Below are 25,579 nucleotides of genomic sequence, written 5' to 3' on the forward strand. Positions count from 1 at the left end.
TCCATCCATTTTCATTTTTAAAAAACTAAGCTCCAGTTCTAGAGAACTATCCTGAGAGTGATCACGTAAAAGTATGGGCAAAACTGACCCTGAAATGAAATGGGAAAGACTTGTCAGGTGTGGTGGTAAAGAAAAAAAAATCCTGTCACCTCCTGTTATAGCTGAGTGCTGTTGCCATAAACTGTATTTATGTTTATCTTGTTACATAGCTGATAGTAAAATAGGTATTTGATTTATTAACTAACTGATTGTCCATGATGCATAGATTTGTTTTGGAGGAGAATTTGTGATTTCAGGAGTATACATTTCTAAGCCAGATTTCCTTATCATTACTCACTTCCCTCCTTTCCCTCCATGCTTTTCTGTCCCATTCATTTTTTCTCCTTCTTTACGGACAAATTCCAACCTCTTCATTTGTGTGTGTGTGATAGGGCAGTTAGCGTGACCTATCCTTCACGAGAAGGTCTCTTTCTTTCTCTCTTTAACTCTCTTTCTTCTCATCCTGTTTTCCTCTGGTTTTGTTTTCATATTTTTGAGCAATGTTCCTTTAGCGATCCTCTAAGCAAGTGAATAAACATATTTTTCCAGATAGACTCTTCTTTCAAACTAAATTAAATATCAGAGTTTGGTTCAACAAATTGCTATACTCATTAATTTCAAATATTGCTTTTGACAACAAAAGTCTCAGGATGACCTGTACCTGCGTTCGAGCTGCCCTGTTAGTGCTGCTGTTCTTTAGTTTCCATGCTAGAAAAACTTATTTCTGGGTTCAGAGCTGGTGCTTTCAGCAGAACAGAGGACAGCTGGAATGATTAGTCAGTTCTTCAAAAGACTGATTTTGTTCATCATGCAACAATGTGGGTTCAGCTTCTGAAATATAAATATTTACTGAATATCTATTGTAAATATTGAACCAAATGATTAAGTTCTGATTAGTTGCAGTTCTAAACTGCAAACCACGAGTGTGTGAGCCTCATTGAAGTGAGTCATTGAAGCTCTGCTGCATTAACACACTTTTGTGAGACTCCCTTAAACTAGAAGAGGTCAGTCACCCCTGCTTGTGTGTGTGCGTATGTGTGTGTTTAGATATGTGAGGTTTCTGAATTTTTGGATGGTGTAGAGAACAAACAAATACAGTAACTGCACCTTTGCCCTTGAGTATCAGTAAAGTCATAATCACTCAACCTTTGTAATTTCACCTGCCTAAAAGTCTTAACTCTCTGCCTTTTTTTGCGGCTCCATCAATGAGAGGATTTGTTTTTGATATAAATAACTTTTAGAAGCCAAGAGCCCAAAAATATCACTTTGACTTCTTTGAGCAGCTGCTATCTATTTGTGTTTGTATGCATGTGTAGTGGAGAAACTCTTTCATCTTTTAAAGTGGTACTTGTGACTTAATTAGATGGCTGTGCTCCAGAATCCATGAGAAAATGCACACACACAGCTGCCCAGGTGTATACAGATTATGCACATTTTCAGTCAACTGGTAAAATGCTGTGTTCTTGTATCCTCACAGACATCATTAATCTGTAACATTCAAGATATTAAACAATTTGCATTTTATTGTGACTAATATTGTTTTTGTTTCCTAAATTTGCCTTTGGGGATTACTAAAGCTTGTCTCATCTCATCTCATTATAGATCTCAGGAAGTGAAATGTGAATGTCTACCTTGGGGGAAAAGCATTGATGCATTTGGTAAGGGATTTGTTTGGCTCTTCATGCACACCAAACAGACATTGTGTTTCTGAAGATACGGTGCCAGGAGCCTTCTGAGCTTTTACTTCATACAGTATTTGACCATTTCTTCCCTGGAGGACAACGCAAACCCCCAGTGAGAGAACATCTGCACCAGCATCATGAGTTTCAACATTAACATTTCTCATTTTAAGTGATGGGTACTTTTGCAACAGGCTTCCTCATACATTTCTACTCTGAAAGAGAAAGATGTAAAGAAAACAACAGAAAGGGAACAACTTAGGAACCAACAAGGTTCTGTTTCTCAGACTTTTCTTCTTTTACATGAAACATTTTCAACTTACAATGAGCCATACACTAGTAACAGGAAGAGAGCAAACTGTCTGTAACTGATGGTCTGAGGTCTCATAGGGAGAAAGATGAGAGGAAGATGGGTTATAAGGACAGAAGAAGAATCATAGGGAATCTACTGTCTGCTGGAGTTTAAGTAAACAAACACACAGTCATATAAAGGTAGAAGCCTCTAAACATTCAGCATGTAGCTCTCAATCCCAACCTATTAGCAAGCACTTTTTCAAATTAAGTGCAGTGCCACATGCAGACTTTGCCCTTCCTATACAGAAGTAAACCAGTCAAATGACTTTTAAAAATACATTTGAAAGCACTGGAATAAAGCTAGCAAGTGGACCTTAAATTAAGATTATTTTGTCATGAGCAAATAATAAATTTTGACGCTCGACATGTATTGATATCCAAGCAAAAAACGATTGCCATAGCAAACAATTTGAATCTCAGTTGGATTTCAATTTTTCACTTTATTACAAGATCTATTGGAAACAGGTTTATAATTAGCCAAACCTTTTACCCAAACCCACACATTTGTTTAAATGTGTAAGCACTGCAATATTGTGAAAAATGTATATTCTGGATCTTAAAATTATGAAAGCACAGTAAAATGAAGTGCCACTGCTATTGCTAAGTTCTGACTATAACTCCTACTGTATGATAATTAATAATCACAGATCAAAGTTTCTTTGGATGACTGCATATGTCATGTTTCAATTGTAATTGTGTGGGATTGACAGGGGTCTATGGCTAGTCCAAGGAAAAAAAGAAAAGAAGACAAGAAGATGACAGAGCAGTGGAGGTAAGGAAACAGAAAACACAAGAGACAAGTTAAAAGAATGAGAAAAGAGTCAGGACGAAAGTGACAGGCGTGAAAAAGGAGAGTTGAAAGGTAGCAGGGATGCACGGAGTGAGTGAGTAAAACGACCAAGAGAAAAGACAAGGACCCCCTATTTAAGATTTATTTAGCTGAACCAGTTAATGAACCGTAATGACTGCTTATAGAGAATGATGCAACTTATTCAGTCTAAGCACTGATAACTACTGTCGTCTCGTTCTACCAGTGGGGACGGGCCAGCACAGAGGAGGGATGGAGGGAGGGAGGCTATAGACTGAGCTGGTAGGTGCCTGCTGGAGCCACAAAGAGAGAGGGAGAGAGAAGACCAATACTGCAACTTCACTCAGCTTTCTCTCCACTCCTGTAAACCGTATCCCTTTATTTCACCTCCATATGTTCTTCTCCAGCAGAATATAGGGGTTTGTCTGATCTTAAACTCCCGCTAAATTATTCCTCAAACCTTTTCCACTCGGATCGAGCGGACAGGTGGTGATGATGGCGATCGGACAGGCGCCACTCGGAGCTACACTCTATCCGCCTCGGCGCACCCAGACACGGGTCGCGCTAGTGCTCTGGCCGCTGTTGGTGACCTGCTACCACTCGGTGTCGGCTCAGGAGCTGCCGATCAGCGGGGTGAACGGATACAGCCTGCACCCGCCCTACTTCAACCTGGCCGAGAGCACCAAGATAACTGCGACGGCGACCTGCGGGGAGGACGACACCGGCAGGACCGTGCGGGATCTGTACTGCAAGCTAGTCGGAGGCCCGGTGTCCGGAGACCCGAGCCAAACCATCCAGGTGCGCAGACACAAAACTTTATGCGGCTCTGATTTCAACTGCTCGGTAGTTAGTCAAAACTGTCAGTGCTGTCACGGTAGTTGTTAGTGCTGTTATTTCTGTTGGGCAAACACCCAGGCTGCTTTTTTCTAATAATTGCAGGAATTAGCTTTCAGTGATCTGATCGTGTTTAAAAGAATTTGCAGATTTAATATTCATATTATTGTTGAGGGTGTTTTACAGCAGTTCTGTGAAGATTACTGCATCTTTGGAACCCTCTTCTGCTAAAGCTTACTGCATTCAGAGTAGCGAGGCAAACAGAGGGGATCAACGGTGTGCAGGAATCTCCACTTGCTGTGCCAAGTCATTATTTCATGCACCGTTTCCTATGTAGGACTTGGCAAAGGCTTAATGCTTTCACTTAACCATAGACTCCCCAGAAAGTCACTCCTGATTAGGTTTCTACAGTGTTTCATGTGTTTTATAGATTTTTTGTTGTGTTAGTGAGATTATGACCTTGCGAAAGTTACAACAGACTCCACTGTGTGTTTGGAAATTAAGCCTCAGGTACCACTAGTTACCACACAAAGGATTGTTGCAGTTTCATGGGTTAACCATTAAATCAACCCCTGGGACATAATATACTGGCTTATTTTCTTCCCTCTCTCTCCCACCTGTTCCCCACATTCCTTGCAGTGACTGATCCGTGTCCTCCAGTCAGACCAGGTTTATCTGCTCTGTCATTGTGAGATTATCAAGACTGGAGCAATGCTCCCTCTGGAGGTGTTGGCTGTTGAGATGTTTTAAATATTGGACAGAAATGAACAGGTTACTTCTGCTTAAGCTCATGTTTAATGTTTGTAAAACAGCCGACACGCATGTAAGTTAAATAGGAATTGGAACACATGGGGTGTGAGGTTGCAGAAGTAGATTGACCGATAGGTGTGTATGCTTATAAGAGACAGAGAAAGACCAATTGTTAACTAACTTCAGTTAAGCTAGTGAATTGGTCATGTGCTGTTAAAATCTCTGTTTTCCTGTGAGTTTTGTCCTGTCCAGCCTTCACACACTGAGCATAAGGACAGATATTCCTTTTACCAGGGTTTTTATTCAGTCTTTGTCTTAACTGCCTGCTCAACGATGTTTCTGCAAAAGCAGCTCAGGAAATCTCCAAAATGAACCCAAGAAATCTAGTCATCAACCCAAAGAATGGTACATTATGTGTTAAGAAATTTTTCCTGAGCTGTTGGATTACTACACCCTACAAACAACACGCATGCACACACACACACACACACAGAGTGAAAAAGAGAGAAAACACGCTTTTCTATGTTGAGGGTAATCCTCTTTTGATTTTTTTGATTTGTCATGACATGAGAATTTTTTTAGAGATTGAAATGATTGTGTGTGTGAGAGAGAGAACATGTTTTTCTGTTTGTGTGGACAGTTTAATTTGAAGACTTTGTATTTGGTCCTTACAAATTTAAAAGACTGTTTGAGGGTTAAGACTTGGTTTTAGAATTCAGACTAGAATCAGATATAGATTAGTGTTATGATAAGGGATGGTGAAAGTTGTGATGGTTAAAGTTAGGGCAAGGGTGGAGCTATTAGATATAAGTAAAATGTGTCTTTTGGCACTACAGTGATTCATGACCAAATTCCTGAAGAATTAATGCCAATGACCCATCAGCCGACTTGACTTCTAACTGCCAAATGCTAAAAATGTAAAACACTAATCTAAGTTTGTAAACCTGGTAAATAATACACCTGCTAATCATCCTCTTTGTATGTTCATATTGTGCCATTATCATTTAGCTCAACACACTGTACCACTTCACAGGGATGCTAGCATGTTTGTAAGCTATTAGTATTGTTGTTCAACTACAGTTATTCTACATTTCAGTGGTTTCAGGTAGCTAGCAAGAAGTAAATGTTTGAATCTTGTACCCTGACACAGGCAAACTGCATTTTCATATAAAAATTTGACCCAGTCCTTGCAGCTTTAATTTCATAAAGTGACCTACTGATCCAATAAGTAAGACTGAAGCAGGAGGGAGTGAGACAAACAGAAAAAAATTCTAGGAGACAGGTACAAGGAAATATAAAAGGTAAACAGTAGAAAGATGGAAGTATGTATGAGGCTGTGCATTATATAACAAAAAGGAAACAGTTTTAAATATTAATTATAATTTATATTTTCAGTCCAGCTAGCATTTAACTGGGACTATCAGTAATGCATATATACAGAGAAAAAAAACATTGCATAAAGAGGGCAGGTGCAGCCTAACACTTTGGCTCTGCCCTAGGGATATGGATTCCACATGCAGATACAGACAGGGATTTGCTTATTCACCTCAAGGTACAAATAATGAAAGAAATGGGAAGTGGGAGAAAAAAAGGACTAAACGAAAACATAAGCACACAAGAGGAGCATGTGCTCATTTTTTGGGTTGCTTTTTTGTTGACATGGTAGAAATTGTGTGAAAGAGAGCCCAACATAAATACAGAAATGTATTCACATGTCACTTCACACTTTTTTTTTAAAGATGTCACATTCAGCATGGAAAATCAAATACCAAGTTCATTCAGATGATAACTGGAAGTGCTTTCTTGCACTATTTAATATTTTAAAGGTTCTATGAATGATGATCCCATTCAGTTTATATATAATGAGATATTACAAATGTGGGTGCGGTGGTTAGCAGTGTCACCTCACAGCAAAAAGCTATTTGGTTTGAATGAATTTCCATGTTCTTGCTGTATCTGTGTGGGTTTTCTACCAGTACTGCTGCTTCCTCCCACAGTCCAAAGACATCTAGGTCTGGGTGAGGTTAATTGCTGGCACTGAATTGCACGTAGGTGTAAATGTGATCTGTACTCCACCTCTTGCCTCTTGACAGCTGGGATTGGCTTCAGCCCCCCTGCCACCCTGAATTTGACTAAATGGTATATAAAGTGGGTGGATGGGTAACACAAATATTAATTCAAAATACAGCAAGAAAGAGTGATGCAAAAAAGAGACGGCAAAGGGGCATGCAGGAAGAATATATGAAATTAGCGGAAAAATGTAACAAGACAAAAAATTAACAATTAGAACTGTTTTTATCACTAAAACACTACAGGAATTCCCATATATGTTGCTTGGGTGAATTTTTCATAAATTATTATATATATATACAGTATATGATTATATTTGATGTATTAATTTGACACCTAAACTAATAACTTTCCTCAGCTAAATAATGCTCTAAAACTTCATTTGCTCTTTACTAATCCCTTTATCAGGGTAGGAAAGATAATATAATATAGTATTTCACAATCACACATCTCAGAAGGATAAGGGTTGAGGGGGGTCATATAGTGAGCAGTGCCCTTTGATCTCTACAGTGATAACATCTCCTTACCCTGGCTTTTGTTCAGATCCATGCTTGTTTAGCATATGCTAATGCTTACCCAACTGGCAGTGGTTGGGTTAAACACTTAGAAAATCAGAATGGATAAGCTAAGAATCGAGAGGACACCAAAGCGATGGAGAGTTTATTTCAATTGGACATGTCCACCTCTGCTTTAGCTTAAATTATTAAAGCACACTATTATTGAACATGGTAAATCTAACCTCCAGGCAACCATTTATTTCTATTTACACTATATTATGAATTCAACCAAGCAGAGATCTGAAATGTGGTGGAAGTAATGTTGTCTATCGCAGTGAGCATTGTGGCTGGTTTTATTGTAGGTGTAAAGCAGAGTAGGTAACAGAGCAGTAGAAGTATATAATGTCACAGCTGCTGTTCACACAGTTTGAAATGGAAACATTTGGACAGATCTGTATTTCTTCTGTTGTAGCTTTCTGCAAAATAAAATACCAGATAATGAGGCCAGCTTTGCATTTGTGTTGAATAGTAATGAAGAAGTGACAATTAATGTTGACAAAAGGGCATTATTATGCATCACTGTTAACCACAGTAGGCTGTACTAGCTGGAGTGGGAATGTAAATTCTAATGAATATTATATAGTATTATATAGTACAACATGCTATCACATTACAGTGTAAACATTATTTAGCACACAACAGGCTGACTACTGCACAGAGATAGAATTTATGAAAAAAAGTACAATAGAGGCTAGTGCCTCACTGTTACAGTAACATGAGTGGAGTCACTTTTCTGTTGAAATATAAGAAGGTTGACCCAGATAGCTTCAGGGACAGAATGTTGTGAAAGAACTCTTCCTTTCATAGACATGATTCTAAAATGTTGTGCTGTGGTTTTGGCTGGTTAAAGAGAGTGGGCTGTATAACTACTGCACTACACTACTGTTTATCAGTATGTGCTAATAGCTACCATTCTGCTAAAGTCTCTCTGAGGAAGACCCTGTGCTCCACAGATCTGCAAACTAACCGTAGAATGTGATTAAGTGCCGTTTTTGTCTGAGGTGTTTCCATAATTAGTTCCTGTTTCTCCATGGGATTTCCTCGTTAATCTCTAAGAAAGCTTTTTTCATGTCAGTTCTGCAAGAAAACTATTCTCATTAAGACCTGTCCAATGTCTTTTAAGGGCCAGTACTGTGACATCTGCAGCCAGGGTGACAGTGATCGTGCCCATCCTATCACCAACGCTATCGATGGAACAGAACGATGGTGGCAGAGCCCACCTCTGTCCCGCAGCACAGAGTACAATGAGGTTAATGTCACCCTGGACCTTGGACAGGTAAGACACAAAAATGTACAAGTTGAAACACATGCACACACATTGATTTTTCCTCTGTCGGTGCAGTTACGGTTGTCAGGAGTGCAGTGGTTCTCAGTCTGTAACCTTTTATAATGAAATCCTATCTATTCATGATTCCTTGTCACAGTTTGCATATGTCTGCCAGAATTAACCAGTGATGAGACAGTCTTAATTTGTTGCATATAAATAGTTTTTAGAGGCATAAAGTGGTAAAATGCCTTGTGATGGACTGGCGACCTGTTCATGCTGCAGGGTGAGCTGTTGTTCTTGCTAGTGTTGTAATGAATTCATCAGAACAACACATACAACTGAACACCTTCACACAGGGATATATTCATGCAGTAGAGAAAAGTTCAGTCCTCCTGGCTCTGTACTCTAACTTAACCTTTCAGTGTTTTTTGAATCTTGCACTTGAACAACCTTTTTATGTTTCAGACTGCAACTCCTTTGTGCCAGGCTCTCATGCTCAAGTGCCTTTCTTATCCAGCCATTCACTGTGTGTGTGTGTGTCCACACGCATTTCTGCCCCCCACAAGTGTGTTTTCTGTCATGGTTTTCAGTTTCTACTTTTTCTTCTCTCTTTGTTTCTCTGAGTTTGAAGGTCTTAATAGAGAAGCAGAGAGCTTCACTGCCAATGCAGCTCGTAAAAGCTTTTATACGCCTGTTTACCTTGTGGAAGTAATAAAAGAGTGAATACAAAGTCTTTTTAAATAACAAAATGAAAACTATCAGAGCTCAGCTGACTTTCTTATTACCAGATTGGCACTGAATAGATATTGGCTGGATCATTACAAAGAGTTCTTCGGAATTGGAACCAAAAAGCAGTGCTGTTATCATATGGCATATTATGCAAGCACTTACAAAATTAAGAAAAACAGTTGTGATGTCAACATTTACTGTTATATTGGCTGTTTGCCAGTCATTTATGTCAGAAACAGTAGTTAAGCTGCTTGTGATTGTCATCTGCCAGTTATTTTTTTTGATTTATCATCTACACTTTAAAAATAGCCCTGATAGTAAGCAGGGTCTAAAGCTTCTTTTGTTTTGCAATATGGAATGGAAGAACTCAGGGTTTATTGAACCATGATCCATACTAGGGACTAAGAGTCAGATATCTCAGCCTCCGCAGCTTCAATGCAGTTCATTTATTACTGTCTGCCTCTTGGGGGTCTCTAACTTAATAGCAATGTATTACTGATTTCTTGGAGCAGCAACAATACAAGACATCAGAGGATGTCACATTGTGACAATTCTGATTTTTTTTTATACACTAAATAGAGTAAATCACTTAATTTAAAAAAGACTAATTGTAACCATAAGTCACTAGGTGCAGCCCTAGATGTTTTATATTCTGCTGGACCTTTTCTTTTTAGCAGCATTATAGAGTTGGAGTGCAAAATGTTCACCATATCACATTACAGGACTGTTTTAAAAAAGAATTTAAAATGCTGCATTTACAGTGTTTCAGGAGAACGGTTACTAAGTAATTTCACAATTACTTTTTTTTTTATGGTGGCATCAATGCGTAGAAGGCAACTTGAAGGCAGCAGGGGTGGGTGTCTAGTTACTATGGGTTGCAGTTTTATCTTGAAATAATGTAGGTGAGCTAATGCCAGGGTTTACGTGTGTGTGTGTGTGTGTGCGAGTGTGTGTTTTGTGTGTGTGTGTGGCTTAGCGTGTTAAAGAATCCACCACACACACCTCAACTCCTACCCCACCCCCACCTCTGGGTGAATGACAGAGAAGGAGAGAGGGGAGAGATTGGAATGTCAGTTAACCTGTCTAAACCTGCAGAGGGGAGTCTTGTTAAATACCCCCACCCCCAGTCTCTCTTCCTTTCTCTCCTAGTGCATTCACATATTCACACCAGGTGTGTTGTGTTGAGCATGTAATTTACATCCTTGTTTTTGACTGAACAGTTGCTTTCTTATACACTAACACCACAAACAAACAAACAATATCAATGATTTGTTTCCTGACTCAGGTATCATTGATTCATTGAAGACAGATCAGCTTTTTCTCCTTCCTGTACATACATACTCAGTTGTCGGATTATTAGTTACACCCAGCTACACCTAAATCAGTCTAATCCAGCAGACCCAATAAATCCTCATGATGATGTTCAGCGCATTACAGCAGCACAGACTGCACCCAGTGCTCACGTTATTATTTATATATCACTGGAATCTGAAGGAGAATTTTCACCACAGTAAAAAGCACTCACTAGTTCTGCACTGCTATATAAATGACTTCTGCACATATTTCTACATGTCAGCAGGCTTCTCCTTCCTCCTCGTTCTGGAAATGTGCAGTGGAATTGTGACATTACATTTCAGAAATTTAGATTTATGCAAAATATAATGAATCATAGTAATTATAGCTGTCAGAAAAAAGTGGTGCAGTAAAAAGTATTATATTTTGTCTTAAATGTAATGGAGTAAAGTAAATGATAGTAGAAACGGAAGTTAAACATTTGTACACAAATCTAAATCTGGTATCTGAAGCCCTTTAAAACTTTGAAATGCAGTTGAAGGTATCACTTTTTTTCTCTGTCTATAGTAAATAAATGTATACACTCTACATATCTACTGGGCTGCTTGTCTGGTCCTGTATTGTGTGCACACTTGGAAAGGTAGAAAAGGAGGAGGGAAAGAGATGGAAGACAAATGACAGCTACCTGATGAAATGTAGAAAGAATATGAATCACCTGACATGAGGTCATGCCCAATTCAACACAGTTAACTACACAATGATGTAACGCGGATGTGTGTGTTCACTCTGCGCACAGATCTGTGTTGCAGTTGCATGCCGTTTTATTTTTCAGGTTTGTGACAATAGAAGAATTGTTATAGGAAAAAGTGAGGGTGGGGTAAGAGATGAAAAAATCACCAATAAATGATGGCATGAAGGAATGATAAATACAACTGTATTGAAGGCAAGGTGAAAGAAAATTCCCACAAAGAGAGAGAAGAGGAGCACAAGGAGCAGGGAAGGATTGCGAGACCATGAAAAAGAGGAAGGCGAGAAGCTGGAGAATAGGAAGGAGGGTGAGAGCATGGAAAGGGGAGGAGATAGAAAAAGAACAGGGGACTTTTGTACGGGTCAAGAGCCAATTATTAGAGCACAAAGGCTTGAGGAATATGTGTGCATGTTCTTCAGGTGCTGGGTGCTTTTCCATAATCCTACTTTCTTGAGGAAAAAAACATCATTTTGTTATCAGAATAAAGATTGCATTTATGTATTATGATAACAGTGTTCCACTCCTTTTTTGACATGTTTCATCAAATCTTGATTTCACCCAAATAATAACCTCCATTACTTGCAGATAACCAATTAGGAGATCTCTGCCCCCATCCAAATATTTTGTTTTAGATGCTTAATGCATTGAAAATTTCCAGGTATAAAAAAAACCCAGCAACATGTTGGCAGTTGCCAGATATTTTCTTTTTCAATTCATTGGATATATATTATTAGGAATAAGCGAGTATAGATAATGGATGGATGGATGGTTATATATTTAGGGCACCATGGTGGATGAGTGGTTAACAAGAAGGTTCCTGGTTCGAAGCCAGGAGCCTTTCTGTGTGGCGTTTGCATTGCTGTGCTTGCGTAGTTTTCTCCAGGTACTCCGGTTTCCTCCCACAGTCCAAAAACATGTATGTCAGGTTGATTGCTGATTCTGAATTGCCCATAAGAGTGGCGACCTGTCCAGGGTGTACCCTGCCTTTCACCCAAAGAGAGCTGGTATAGGCTCAAGCAGATCCTGAATAGGAATAAGCAGGTATAGATAATGAATGAATGGTTATATATTCAGTACAATAAATGTAGACAAAAAATACCATTTATATTTTAGAGCTCAGGATGTTGATTCAGTTTTCTTATGTTACTTAGAATTTGCTTATTTACTTACCAACAGTGCAAAGCATAATTTAATTGTTTTATACATAAAGAACAACAGTAATTGTCTTAACAAGATGGAATCAGAGGATGTTTCTTAAAGTGAATAATCCATTCTTAAGATAGTTGACGATTAATTTACTGTTATTGAAGCCCCCATGATATCAAATTTTCAATTATTAAATGTAGGCTAGATTAAGCAGTTTATAGAGACTTGGGGTTTCTCACTGGCAGATGCCTTTAATTTCCTTTGTGTTGGCACACAGACACAAAGAGACTTATACACAAAAAACACACACACATGCAGTGCTGAGATAAGTCCTTTGTTGACTCTGTGCTGCTGTGAGTGTGTGCCAACTGCTTCCTGCTATTGATGTGGTTTGAATGTCAGAGTTACCTTAAAGTGCCAGACAGCCCTAAGCCGCAGGGCGGAGGTTAGGATGACACACTTTTTTGGAGGTAATTTTGAGTTCACACTATGCTCAAAGCAGTTGAATTTCAGAATTTTGCTTAGTTTGATGTGAAATGAAGGTTCATCACCCAGCAGAAGACTATTTGCTAATGATTAATACTTTGATTAGTCTGTTGCAGTGTTTTATGTTTTATCACAGGTATTTTCTGTTTTCAGGAAATAAAGCATATACTTTCATCAGATTGGTAGTGTCATAAAATTTGTATTCTAAAGACAGAGTGAGGATTGCCTTTCCATGATATTTTTGGATTACTAATGCATACCACTGAGCTATTTTTTCCATAGCTCAACTGGTAAGAGGTTCAAAACAATAAAATATCTAATATCATCTGAAGGCAGAATACCTGAAAACCACATACCACATACCTGAAAATAGTAACTGTGATGGGATGCACTCAAGTTTAGACTCACTCCACATACCTACCCCCAAACAAAATTGTGTATAAGGAGATGGATTTGACTGATTTGAGATACATTTCAAGGTAATATCTCTTTTTAACTGTAGTGTTGTCACATGTTGACATCACCCTCAGCTACCCATGTCACCTTTCCTTTATCTCCTTTGCTCTCCTCCTATCCCTGCTCATCTTTGCAGCCCCAGACTCTTCTGTAAGATTGTGTGACTGACACAGTAATAGGGCAAAGAAAGGGAAAAAAATGGGAATTTAAGATAGATATGTGGATATCAAACATCCATGCTATTTGTCTGTATCTTTCTTCTTCCAGAATTATTCTTTATCAGTCTCTTCTTGTGTAGGATTGGAATAGTCAAAACACACTTTAACATGAACATACCCATAAATGTGTCAAGTTGCTCTTTAGCTTTCTGCACTTTGGCCCTGGGTAAACCTGTGCTAATTTCATGTACAAAGCTGCAAAGCACTACAGGTTATGGTGATTGATTCACAGTGGGATCAGCAGTTCTAGCATCCAAAGTCATGAGCCAATAAGATTGATATTAAAATAAAAAATACATTGGGCAATCTAGTATTAATATGTGTGTAAAATACACTGTGACTCCTCATCAGACCTCTTGTGCCACTGCAATCCATTTACATTATTTTAGTGTGAATGTACTTCATCTGCACCCTCAGAGATTATTCATTTGTTACAATCATTAATTAAGTCTTGGATTTCCTTTGGAATTTTCAACTTTTTTCTTTCTTTTTCAGTTGTGGCATTTTCCACAATGACTCACTCAACCACATGTTTAAGTCATAATTTTTAATAGTGGCCCTCTATTTCTTTATATAGAATGTTTTTGCCTCTTTAGCACTTTGGCTGTCATTTTTGAGGGTTAACAATTGCCTGCATTCATTCCTCCCCTCTCTCCTCCATCTTGTTCAATGACTCTTATTTCAGTCACCATTGGCCTTCATCTTCCTGTTTTCCTGTTTGTCCCTCTTGTTCAGGGTTAAACGCTGCCTCTGTCACTGTTTCCTCTCAAACAAACACATTTTTTTCAGCGTATGTACTGGGCAAAAAAATGAGAGAGAGACCCGTTAGAAGTTCAGAAACAGAGACCAATATGTCCTTAATATGAATTATTCAACTTTAAATGAAGAGAAGGAAAGGGAAAAAGTAATAAAGTTGGTATCATATTTAAAAAAGAATAAAGAAGGGATGATGGATGGATGGAAGTAGGGAGGCCATTAGTTAAAAATAGTTGGCTGATATTTGCTTTGCTTACCTGTCCTTGCCTAAATGGTGTTTTGTTCCCAGACAGGGATTCTAGGTTTGTGCTTGAGCCCTTATTCTCTAGGGACATAAAAGACTTTGTGTCCTGCACTTGGGTCCTACGCCTCTCCTTCACTCATCTATCCAGCATGCCACCAATACGTGACACATTTATTTGACTACTGTCACTTTACTTAACCTTCTCATCTTAATACAAAACCAAATGTTGGGCAACCAATCATGAGAATTAGCATCAAAATAACAAACACAAAGTGCATATAATAATAATGTTGAAAATCAGTGGGAACCCTGAGACTCCAACAACATTAGTTTTTTAAATTCATTTTAGCTAGCTTGTCGGCGTAATGTTTGGTATCACATAACTGAATCGTGCATGTCAAGTGTGTCTAGAAATGTTATTAAAAGACATCTGTTTTTTCAAAATAAATCATCTTTCAGAGTGTGTCAATAAAAGGGAAATAAAATTAATTATTTATTCTTTCTGTGCGATACCAAATGACCCACAGACTGGAACCATGGCCCAGTGGTTGGGGGCCACTGTTTTAAACAATTACTAATATAGTCAATCTGCTACAGTATGAATATATCCAATAAATTACTGCTAATTGTTACATATCAATCAAGTTATGATTCGGTGCCATAAGAGATATTTTAATTCTTACTACAAACAAGACTGGAGAGAAACTACATGGAAACATGGCTATAAACAACCCTTCTGCAATCTAGTTCAGACATTTTGGCTCTGTTCTCCAGGCAGAGCAATCCTAAACATCCATTCAACTCAGTCTCATTGTCTTGCAGTATGTGCTTGCCCCCACAACCTCTTTTTGATGCAACAGTGGTCCTGAGCCCTCCCAGTGACTTAGCATTCAGAATGCTTCTCAATGGGGCCTTTATCACACCATTGGGTCAATAAGAGTATTTAATGCAATACCAGGGGGGCACAATCCAGTGTCTTCATGTGCCGGTCCCAAGTCCGGGTAAATGCAGAGGGTTGTGTCAGGAAGGGCATCCAACGTAAAATTTAAGCCAAATCAAACATGCGAATCACAAATAAATGGAGGCAGATGATTCACTGTGGCGACCCCTGAAGGGAGCAGCCGAAAGGAAAAGAAGAGGAGTGTCAATGAGAGTATTTGGCCCATTCATAAAGACTGTGGAGAACAAACATGGAGGACATGGTTGTGAATGGGTAGTGAAGTGTCTTAGCTACTTCACAGAGCCTGAAGAAATGGGTGTCAATTAGAAATGAACTAAGTTAGACTGGTTAAGCACCTCAGAAGCACAGAAATAAACATGTCTATTTCTGTACTCGTAAAGATTTTTTTTTCTCTTTATTCTCTTTAAAGTTCCTTATTCTGCAGTTCACAAAAAAATAATCTCTTAAAGAATATGTACTGTATGATGTTTCCAAAGGTGTAGAATATACTGGGTGACACACATTCATTGCTAGTTCAGACTTTGGTATTTGTGGGATGTTTACCATTTTCAGGGTCTGTGTGAGCTGTTGACACATTCTCATAGGGAAAAACCAAATATATCTATGTATATATCTATATATAGATATTTAGATACATATATCAAAAAGTTTTTACATTTTACATTCTCCTTAATAATATCGAATTAACATTGATAGGCATCCACCCCCAAATCCTGTATCTGTCAGGTTGTAAATGTATGTTCAGCTGCATTGTAAGAAGTGTGTATGGTTTCCGCTTTACACAAAACACACACAGAAAAATACTTTCTTTGCCAGGTTTGTCTTCCTCAAAAAGACACCAGTGTCTTTCAACAGGTTTCTTTCTGCTCCACCAAGCCAGACTAAGAATAGACTGATGCTAAGTTCTGCCCACTATCATACAATGAGGTCGTTTAGTGTGATAAAGGAACTGGAGTCAGACAGGCCAGATTTAACTTGAATAATATGTTTACTGTAAAGCTTGGAATGGCATTCTCCATTCTCACATATTAAGTATTATCTGATTTATATTCAACTTACCAACATATAGAGAAACAATTTTTAAATTATACTTATAAATTATTTGTAAATTTAAATTATACTTATATTTGTTATGCCCTCGGGTGTCGGCGGTGCACGAAAGAGTGGTGAGGACCCAAATGCAGGACACTGCAGGCTTTTATTCTCCCTGGATCGTCCAGGGCTCAGGCAGAACACAACAATATTCTCCGCTACTCGGCGGGCACGCAGACAGGCAGGCAGACAGGGAAACAGAAACTAAGCGAACTCCTCGAACGAATGTAACTATAAGTAACTAACTAAAGCAGTGGTACGTAACTAACTAAGAGTAACTAATGTTCCGGCAGGGGACAAAGGGAACCGGAGAACTTAAATACTAAACACAAGACACAGGTGAAAGCAATCTACTAATGACAACTGAAACATAAAGTCACCTGGAACTAAAACACAGAACAGAAACAGGAAACTAACCAAAATAAGACACCAGGCAGGGCTCAGAACTGGAAACCCGGTTCAGATCCTGACAATATTACATCTAAGACTACATTTGTCATTGAAATCATACAACTGTAATAGACAATTACATTTTCAGTGCAGTGGAATGAAAATATATTTATGCTGGAGAGCAGTTTCCTCTTTAATAGTCAAAATTATCACATGCACCATTGTGGAACAAATACCAAAGCAGAGGGAAACAGTTCTACATTTTTTGTACTTTCTATTTTTACATGTTCAACAAAACTTTCTGAGTAATATATCAAAGAAATAACTGAAAAAATAGCTACTCATGCCTTTCCCTCCCTCTTGCGCTTTTTAAATTTTCCTTTTTAAAGTTTGGAATGTAGTTTTGCTACAAAACTATCTGCAGTTAATCAGGTACCTTTGTCATATTTCACTTATGAATAGAGGAAGAAAGGCAGACACACAAACAATAAAATGTTAAGAAACATGACAAAAAAGAAAGAGTGGGGGTAGACAAACAGAGGTCTGCCCTTTTTAATGTGACAGTAAATATTGGTTTTAACCAGGTCAGCTCCAGCTGATTGTTTGAGTTTCTCCTCTTAGCTGGTGAAAGAAACAAAGTGGAAGGGAGAGAGGAAAGATGTACAGGAAGAGGGGATAATGTGGCTTCGTTAGGTTAGTAAGTTAAAGAACACAAGAAGTAGTTCACTGATGTTCTTGTTAAACCTCATCTAAACACAAATTCTGGCGCAGTAGGAAGTCACTGTCCATACAGGTGTGCATATAAATCTCATGTCAGATTTTGTTTAATCCAGAGCAACCCACTTAAGTGCCTGTTTCAGGTCTCATGAATCAAATTATGTATATTGATTTTTATTACTCCCAATACTTTATTTTTATTCATAAGGTACTGGTTTAGTGGTGTTTGTTTGGTACTAGGTGATGTCAGACATGACGGCTTGCAATTTTGTCATCTCTATTTCACAGTAAAATAATGAGAACCAATAACGTTTCGAATTGTTAGGAGGGAACAAGGAGGGACTTCGCTCAGTGTTTCTACAGTATGCAATATGTTTAGTTTTTTGCAACTGGAACATTTAAAAATGTGGTAGGCTATACTTAAAAATACCAATGTACATATTAACATTGCTTAATTTCAAGTGAAAAAAAATCTGATAGTGATTATTCTGACATCAGGTTTCATATATACACACTTCAGGATAATTTTGGAATGTAGTGCATTAAATGTTAACCTGAATTGATTATTTTGCCGAACTAACCTACAGTGTTTTTTTGGCAGCACCATCACCATCCTGACACAAAGATCTCATTCAAATGATGGAGAATCTGTGTTCTTGATGCAGTGCTGATACTGTTCTGAATGTGTGCTTACAATGGTGTAGCTGCAGGAATTTCTCCTCCCCCTTATACAAACAAAGTAGAGGAGGGATGAATCGATTGAGAGGAAAAAGAAGGGGAGGACAGCAAACAAAAGGGAGTGTTTTCCCATAGTTAAGTTATAAAATGGTGAGTGGAATCTATATGTGTGTGTGTGTGTGTGTGTGTGTATTTCGCTTAGAATCAGGTTAAAGGTTTGGTGTTACATATTTAGTTGCTAAGGTTAGAGAAATGGGTTGGAAATGCCTTAGATCAACATGTCCTCACAAATGCCTGTGAACTGAAAAATGTTTAAAGATCTTCTAGCAGATGATGCAGAATAACTAGATATTGTAAAATTAACTTTGAGTTAAATAACAGTACATCAGGGTTAAAAAATAAGCAGAAGCATCCAAACTCTTTAAGTCAGAAAAAAGTCCAAAACTCTGATATGTAGCTTTTATTGACATTTATTTCTTCATTCATTTGTTGAACCAGTCAACAGTAAGACAGGCATTGAGGTGGCAGTTAAATTGTTGCACCTTTTAAATTGGAGAAAAACAGCAAAAATGGGTCATCTCTAGCTTACATTAACTGTCCAATAAATGGATGTTAAGTGCAGCAAGAAAAGTGAAGTGTGTTTACAAAAACAGTATCATAAGCTACATGCATTCACTTCATAAGCAACCAAAACTGGACAAATATTCAAACTCTCAAAACCTCAAGGGTAAACACAGTTTTAATTACCTGTTTTCCAAAAGGAGATTTGTCTTACTTTGAGAGCGAAGTTGTTCATATAAAATGAAATTCTTATCTTTTTTAAATCTAGCAGTGAATGCTAGAATATTTTCCTCAAAACCCACTGAATGTCCTTCTTGGCTATACTAAATCTAGAAGCATTACCATAAGATCTTGGTCATCCTTTTATACACAAAAAATATTCCTAACATTTCAAAAATGGACAGCTGTAGGTGAGTGCCGACATTTAGGTGCATATATGTTTTCATCTCCACAAACAATCATAACAAACAGACCAAAGTCCACATTTAAAACCTCACCACAGTGGTAAACTATGGAGATGGCTTGAAAGAAGGGATGTAGGATCAGAAACGGAGAGGTTATGGGTGTTTTCCTACCTGGGTTTTGGACATATTAGTGAATCGCCATCAACTAATGGCAGTATTTGAACTATGTGAGCCTATGAACACCAGCAGAACCCATTCACTGCTCGGTCAAAGCAGAAAGAGATAGACATTTTTTATGACAGGCAGACAGGTTTATTAGCAACTGAGAGAAACAAGCTGAGGTCTGCAGCAGCTGTGACAGGTTCCATTAAAGCCAACAGCTGGGGAGTGTCAGCACACCCTGTCACCATTAACAACCTTACACCGTAGCTCATACTAGAAATATTTGGCGTGGCATCACAGTCTTTCTGTCTACATAAAGGACACTATATGCAACAAAATGATATCTTGTTGTACAACAATCCAGTTTTGGTAATGAGGTTAAATTGTCTTATAAGAATTGTGAAAAGTGTAAAAAGTGTATCCCTTCCATAGATAGTGACACCAGACAGCTGTGATTGGGTACACCTTACACCAAGTCTGGAATGAGTTTCAGTGTTTCTGTCGGGATGTGGTGTCCTAGTCCTTCTGTGTGTATACTGCATATGTGACATTGTGCTTTTGGAAATCCCAGTAGATGCAGTGTTCATTTTGCAGCGTTATAAGGAGTAAGTTTACATATTAGGGGCTTGAAGAAGATAAGAAGTACTGTACTTTTATTTTAAAGACTTACTGCTATTGTTCTTTTAGGATTGGATTAGAAATAGTTTGTCTCTAAAAACAAAAACCAAAGGAACAAAGAGATTTTTGACTGTATGTTGCCTCGACAAATTCAAAAGTAAATTGGCTCCAGTTTTGTGCTGAGTCAAATTAGATCGGGAAATTGTTGATGTTATACAATTTATCAGTTGTATGTGTGGGATTCTAATTCATCAGTGAAGAATTTAGAATAGAAACTCACCTCCTCCATCTCTCCTGCTCTCTTTTCATTAGGACAGCCTGTACGCCTCTTCTCTCTCCCTTATGACTTGCTCTCCTCCTCCACAGGAACGTCAAGGTCAGGAGAGGAGAGGAAACCATCCTCCTTTGCTTCTCCTTCTGTTTTGTCCTCTGTGGGCCTAATATATATATATATATATATACAGTATCTCACAGAAGTGAGTACACCCCTCACATTTTTGTAAATAATTTATTATATCTTTTCATGTGACAACACTGAAGAAATGACACTTTGCTACAATGTAAAGTAGTGAGTGTACCGCTTGTATAACAGTATAAATTTGCTGTCCCCTCAAAATAACTCAACACACAGCCATTAATGTCTAAACTGCTGGCAACAGAAATGAGTACACCCCTAAGTGAAAATGTCCAAATTGGATCCAAAGTGTCACTATTTTGTGTGACCACAGTTAGCAGTTGAAATACGCTAACAGCTAGCGTTAGCTAGCTAACATTAGCAACAACATTATTACCCATACATCTCAATAAATTAGAATATCATCAAAAAGTTGATTTATTTCAGTAAGTCAATTCAAAAAGTGAAATTCATATATGATATACATTCATTATACACAGACTGATATATTTCAAGTGTTAATTTTTTGTAATTGTAATTATTATAGCTTACAGCTAATGAAATCCTGAAATTCCGATTTGTTTTCTGCCCCAGGTGCCAAACGTGTCCTATAAATGAGCCATCCTTCCTATTTTCCCTCCCTTCATCTCCTTGTCTTCATCGTTCCCTTGCTGTCACCCTACTCTCCTTCGCTTCCTTCTTGTCTGTTCTGATAAGAGCACTCTGAGAAGGGACCTAAGTCTTTCCACGTTGAGTCAACATTTTTATCGCTTCCCCTCCTCCTCCTTATATGTTCTTCTTTGACTGCTTTTCTTTTTGTCATTATCATTACCACTCTTGTCTTTATCATCTCCATTCTGCTCTTAATCTCTTCTCCTTTTCTCTGCCACCTTTTAGTTTCTCATTTGTAGTACTACTACCCTTCAAAGCTAGGACGCTTGAAATTCCCAAGACGTACAATTTGTCCTATGTTGTAGCTAATATTATGCTTATACCCAACAACATTTGCAGTCTAGCTATCATACAAGTTCTGTCTTGTTTTGCAAAGTGCAACAGCTGATTTTACATCTCAGTGCATTTCCAATAAAAGATTTGTTGTAATGGTACTGACTGATCCATTCTAATTACAACTCTGCATTTTATTATGGGAAAACTAGATTTTGAAAGAAAAACATTTTTTTTAGATTTTCTGCAACTTCCAAGTCTTCTAATAATGGAACTATTTTTCGGAATTATGAGATCATTATAATGCTGTTCTAAGAAATTTTATGAGAAACCCATATAGTTTTCAAACACCTTTAAGGAATTTTGTATTTGGGGTACATACAGACAATATGACAACTCTACTTCAGAAAACATAAGAATATCTTTTATTGTTTAATATCTAAATGTCAGTTTTTTGTCTTTGGTGAATGCAGTGGGCTTCTGTGTTAAATGTGTTAAAATTATGCGTCATGATTTTAAAGGTGATGTTTATCTGACCTGAGAAATGTTGCTTGACTTTCATAAATTTCATCTTGAATGGCAACGCTATACCATTTCTTTCAGTGAGAAGTCAACATTTCCGACTTTGTGACATTCCTAGAACACAACATACCACTAAGCCCAGCATGTCTTTTTCTTGCCCTGACATGCAAATATGGTATATGCTGTATGGGTGTGTGCAGAAATGTTAACACTGTGCAAACCATGGAAAGCTTCTGTACATCTATAGCCTCTGGGCAGAAAAATTGTCCCTAGAGATTGTTATACATGATTATTGAAAATGTGCATGCTGTTATGATGCACAATTTTCTAAAAGTATAGGTTAGGTTTGTCTTTTTATTTCAAGTGTAGTCCCAGATGACACATTTTCACATCTGGGCTAACAACACATGACTGTGGAAAAGTTAAACCCACTGTTATGATAGATATAGTATCATTTTCAGGTCTTATAATTTAACAAGATATATCTTGTTTTAAAGAGCACAGCCTGAAACTGTCAGAGTAGGTTCTCACTGAAATCTAAGAGGAGCTGCAAGAGTTTTCCCTCAGCAATCCTGGGTAGGAAATCTGCTCTGGCATTCTAAAGGAACAGTAGATGGTAGATCTCACACGTGTGTGTGATTACAGCAGCTGCTTATTGGCCTTGGCTCCACTGGATCTTTTTGCAGTGATATAGTGAGACAGATTGCACTTTGACTGACAGATAACAGGCAGATAATAAGAAGAGAAATGAACGGAATGGCTTATACCATAGATGGAGATTCCTGAACCCCCGAAGAGGGAAAAAGGGGAGACGGTGATGAGCTTCGGTACATTTGGAATTTTTTTATCGTCCAACATGACTTCATGTGAATAAAGAAATCCTCACTGTAGGGCTTTCTAGATAACATTTTGCCACAGGAAGTTGTTTTAAGACTCATTAGTGTCTAAGTTTAAATCCCCTCATAATTCCCTAATAGAGCTTCAGAATATGAACAAGACCTGCAAGAGAGACACTGAGATTGACTTGGAATGTGAGAAATGACCTTCGCTCTCTGGAAACTATCCAAGAACGACGCACACCCACATACACCCACATAGCGGTTCTCTCCATCTCTCCAGAGAGTTACAGTGTACAAGGGATAAATCAGTGTTTCACTGTGTGTGTGTGCATGTGCGCACATGTGTGTGATTACAGCAGCTGCTTATTGGCCTTGGCTCCACTGGATCTTTTTGCAGTGATATAGACAGATTGCACTTTGACTGACAGATAACAGACAGATAATAAGAAGAGAAATGAACGAAAGGGCTTATACCATAAAGGAGTGTTGTAAGGACAGTATCAGGAATTATTTTTCACATTTTACATTCTCCTTATGCCAGATTTTTTTTAACAATCTTCACATTTTATAAACTCTGTGACTAATTTATTGCATATATAATACTTATCCATTTATAATAAACTATTAGGTAGTTGCACCGCTACTATAATAATATAAAAATCAAAAGCATATATGAGATGTGTGTGGATACTGTCATACTTTAAAGTGAATCTTTCCGCGAGAGGCAATTTTTTTCTAAAATACGCAGTGGCAGGATACAGGAAACATCAGAAACACTTATTACTACAGAACAGATGCAGCTGCAGCTCTGTCTCGCCTTTACAACACTGCCATTATTCCACAAGCCCTGTTTTTTGTAAGCCTGTCTCCCCTCCTCTTTCCACCTCTGGGCACATTTACCAACACACATGCACACACTCCTGACAGTCTCAAGATGCCAGAATAATCTTGACATCGACCTGGGTTACGGTAAAGAAATATCTCACGTCTTCACATGTTCACCAGAGCATCTTTGTAAATGTGTTGTCAGTATCAGTATATTAGTTTGTGAGCTGTGATTAAAGAGGCTTTTCTCCAGGACCCAAACTGTGAATAGATTCCTGTTAACTTAATTTAGAATTGCCAGTGCTGACATTAGTAGTAAATCAGTTACATAATCACATAATCAGTTACATTCTTTTTTTTAACACAGCTAAAAATGAAGTCACCACCTGCATTGCACTAAGCAAAATGGGTAAGATCCTTCACTGGATAATTATTGCAAGGATTCATACTGTATGTTCCTACTGGTAACAAATAATTTAATCCAAACTGATACAGTTTATAGCTTTTCATTTTTTGTCAGAAGACATGTCCAGTGGTTGAAGAAAAGATGTTATATAGAAGAGTCAAATTACTGGCCTGCATCAAGAAGACAACTAAGGAGATTACAGGAACTACTACATTTGGTTTAGGAACTGTCCAATGTATTATTAAAACCTGGAAGGATAGTGGTGAACCATTATCTTTGAGGAAGAAATGTGGTTGGAAAAAATCTGCATTCAATTCAATTTATTTGTATAGCACCAACTCACAATACAATAATCTCAAGGCACTTTACATATAAACCCAACAAAATGGTTTTGCATGTGGTGCCCATAGACAAATGCTATCTTTCCTTGTCCGTGACTGACTCTTCTCAAGCTTTGTGTTTTGCTAGTGTCCTTTTCCCTACTAGTAGCATGGCGCAGTACTTGCAGCCTAATCAGGCTGCTCAGGTAGTCCAGTTACTCCAAGATGGTACATCCATACGTGCTGTTGCATAATGTGTCTCCCAGCACAGTCTCAAGAACATGGAGGAAATACCAGGATACAGGATGTTATATCAGGAGAGCTGGACTGGGTAACAACTCAGCACCTGAGCACTGGGTAACAACCTGCACTTCCCAGGAATTCTGCACTTGAGTTTCTTGTGGAGTATGAAATGTCCTGGTGAAAACTAACTTTGTTCTTGTTTTCCCCACCTCAATAAAGCGAACAAATTTCTTTGTTCTTGCAGAGTATGTATCAGGCTTTAGACTGATGAAGCTACTTGGATGAGTTGTGAAACATTTGATCTAAAAACTAGAAGTCTAGTTGCCATGACTCAACCACTAGATTGACCAACAAATGTTTGTGTGACAAAAGCCTTTAAACCTGTCTCACGCTTGTCACTTTCTCTTCAGTTTATACAAGCTGAAGTGTCTCTGCTCTGCCCCATCTGCATCTGCCCAGTCTTATCTCCATAGTTACCTGAAACAATGGGAATGTGGTACTACCAAGCAATGTAAACAATTATTAACCCAGCCAGTGGCCAGACACACACACACATAAACAGACATACTCATGTACACACGCACACAGACACACATCTGCCTTCCTTGTTTTGTGCATATATGCCTATGCATTCAGTGTCGGGATGGCTATCATCACAGATTTGATTTCAGTTCACAAAGTCGAACACATAGAATTGGTTTAGATTTTTGGTGATTCTGGTTAATGACATAAATACTAATATTGTGAAAAATATTAGAAGATTTTGCAGTTTCTTCCTTTGTAGGCTTCCTATATTTATTGTCTTTTTGTTCTGATATCCTCCACATTTTCTGTGTCAGGTTCTCTCCCCTCAGCATAACCTGTTGCTGGTAGTCCATTTCCATTACCATGGCAGTGGCAGTTTGATTTATAAGTCTGCAGACAGTTTGATTGATAGGTCTGCAGGCAGTTCAGGAAGGCTGACTTGGGAGACAGCCACTAATCCATAAATCTTGTAGGTGTGTACGCATGAAGTAGAAAATCAAAGATCAAAATGGCTGTACGTGACATGTGACATTTTACCTTTGA

The 25,579-nt window shown here is 38.1% G+C and overlaps 1 protein-coding gene across 4 annotated transcripts in view; it reads left to right on the forward strand.

The window, feature by feature from the left end:
* The first annotated feature begins 3,198 nt into the window (after window positions 1-3,198).
* lama5 (laminin, alpha 5) overlaps window positions 3,199-25,579 on the forward strand; it is a 94,577-nt gene continuing 72,196 nt past the window's right edge. For all 4 annotated transcript variants that reach the window (XM_026332451.2, XM_026332452.2, XM_026332453.2 and 1 more), the window contains exons 1-2: window positions 3,199-3,678; window positions 8,215-8,367. In XM_026332451.2, coding sequence (XP_026188236.1) covers window positions 3,373-3,678; window positions 8,215-8,367 — 459 coding nt within the window. In that variant the 5' untranslated portion in view covers window positions 3,199-3,372. The remainder of the gene's footprint in view (window positions 3,679-8,214; window positions 8,368-25,579) is intronic.

The sequence above is a fragment of the Mastacembelus armatus genome, chromosome 7, assembly GCF_900324485.2.
Source record: "Mastacembelus armatus chromosome 7, fMasArm1.2, whole genome shotgun sequence".
Taxonomy (NCBI): Eukaryota; Metazoa; Chordata; class Actinopteri; order Synbranchiformes; family Mastacembelidae; genus Mastacembelus; species Mastacembelus armatus.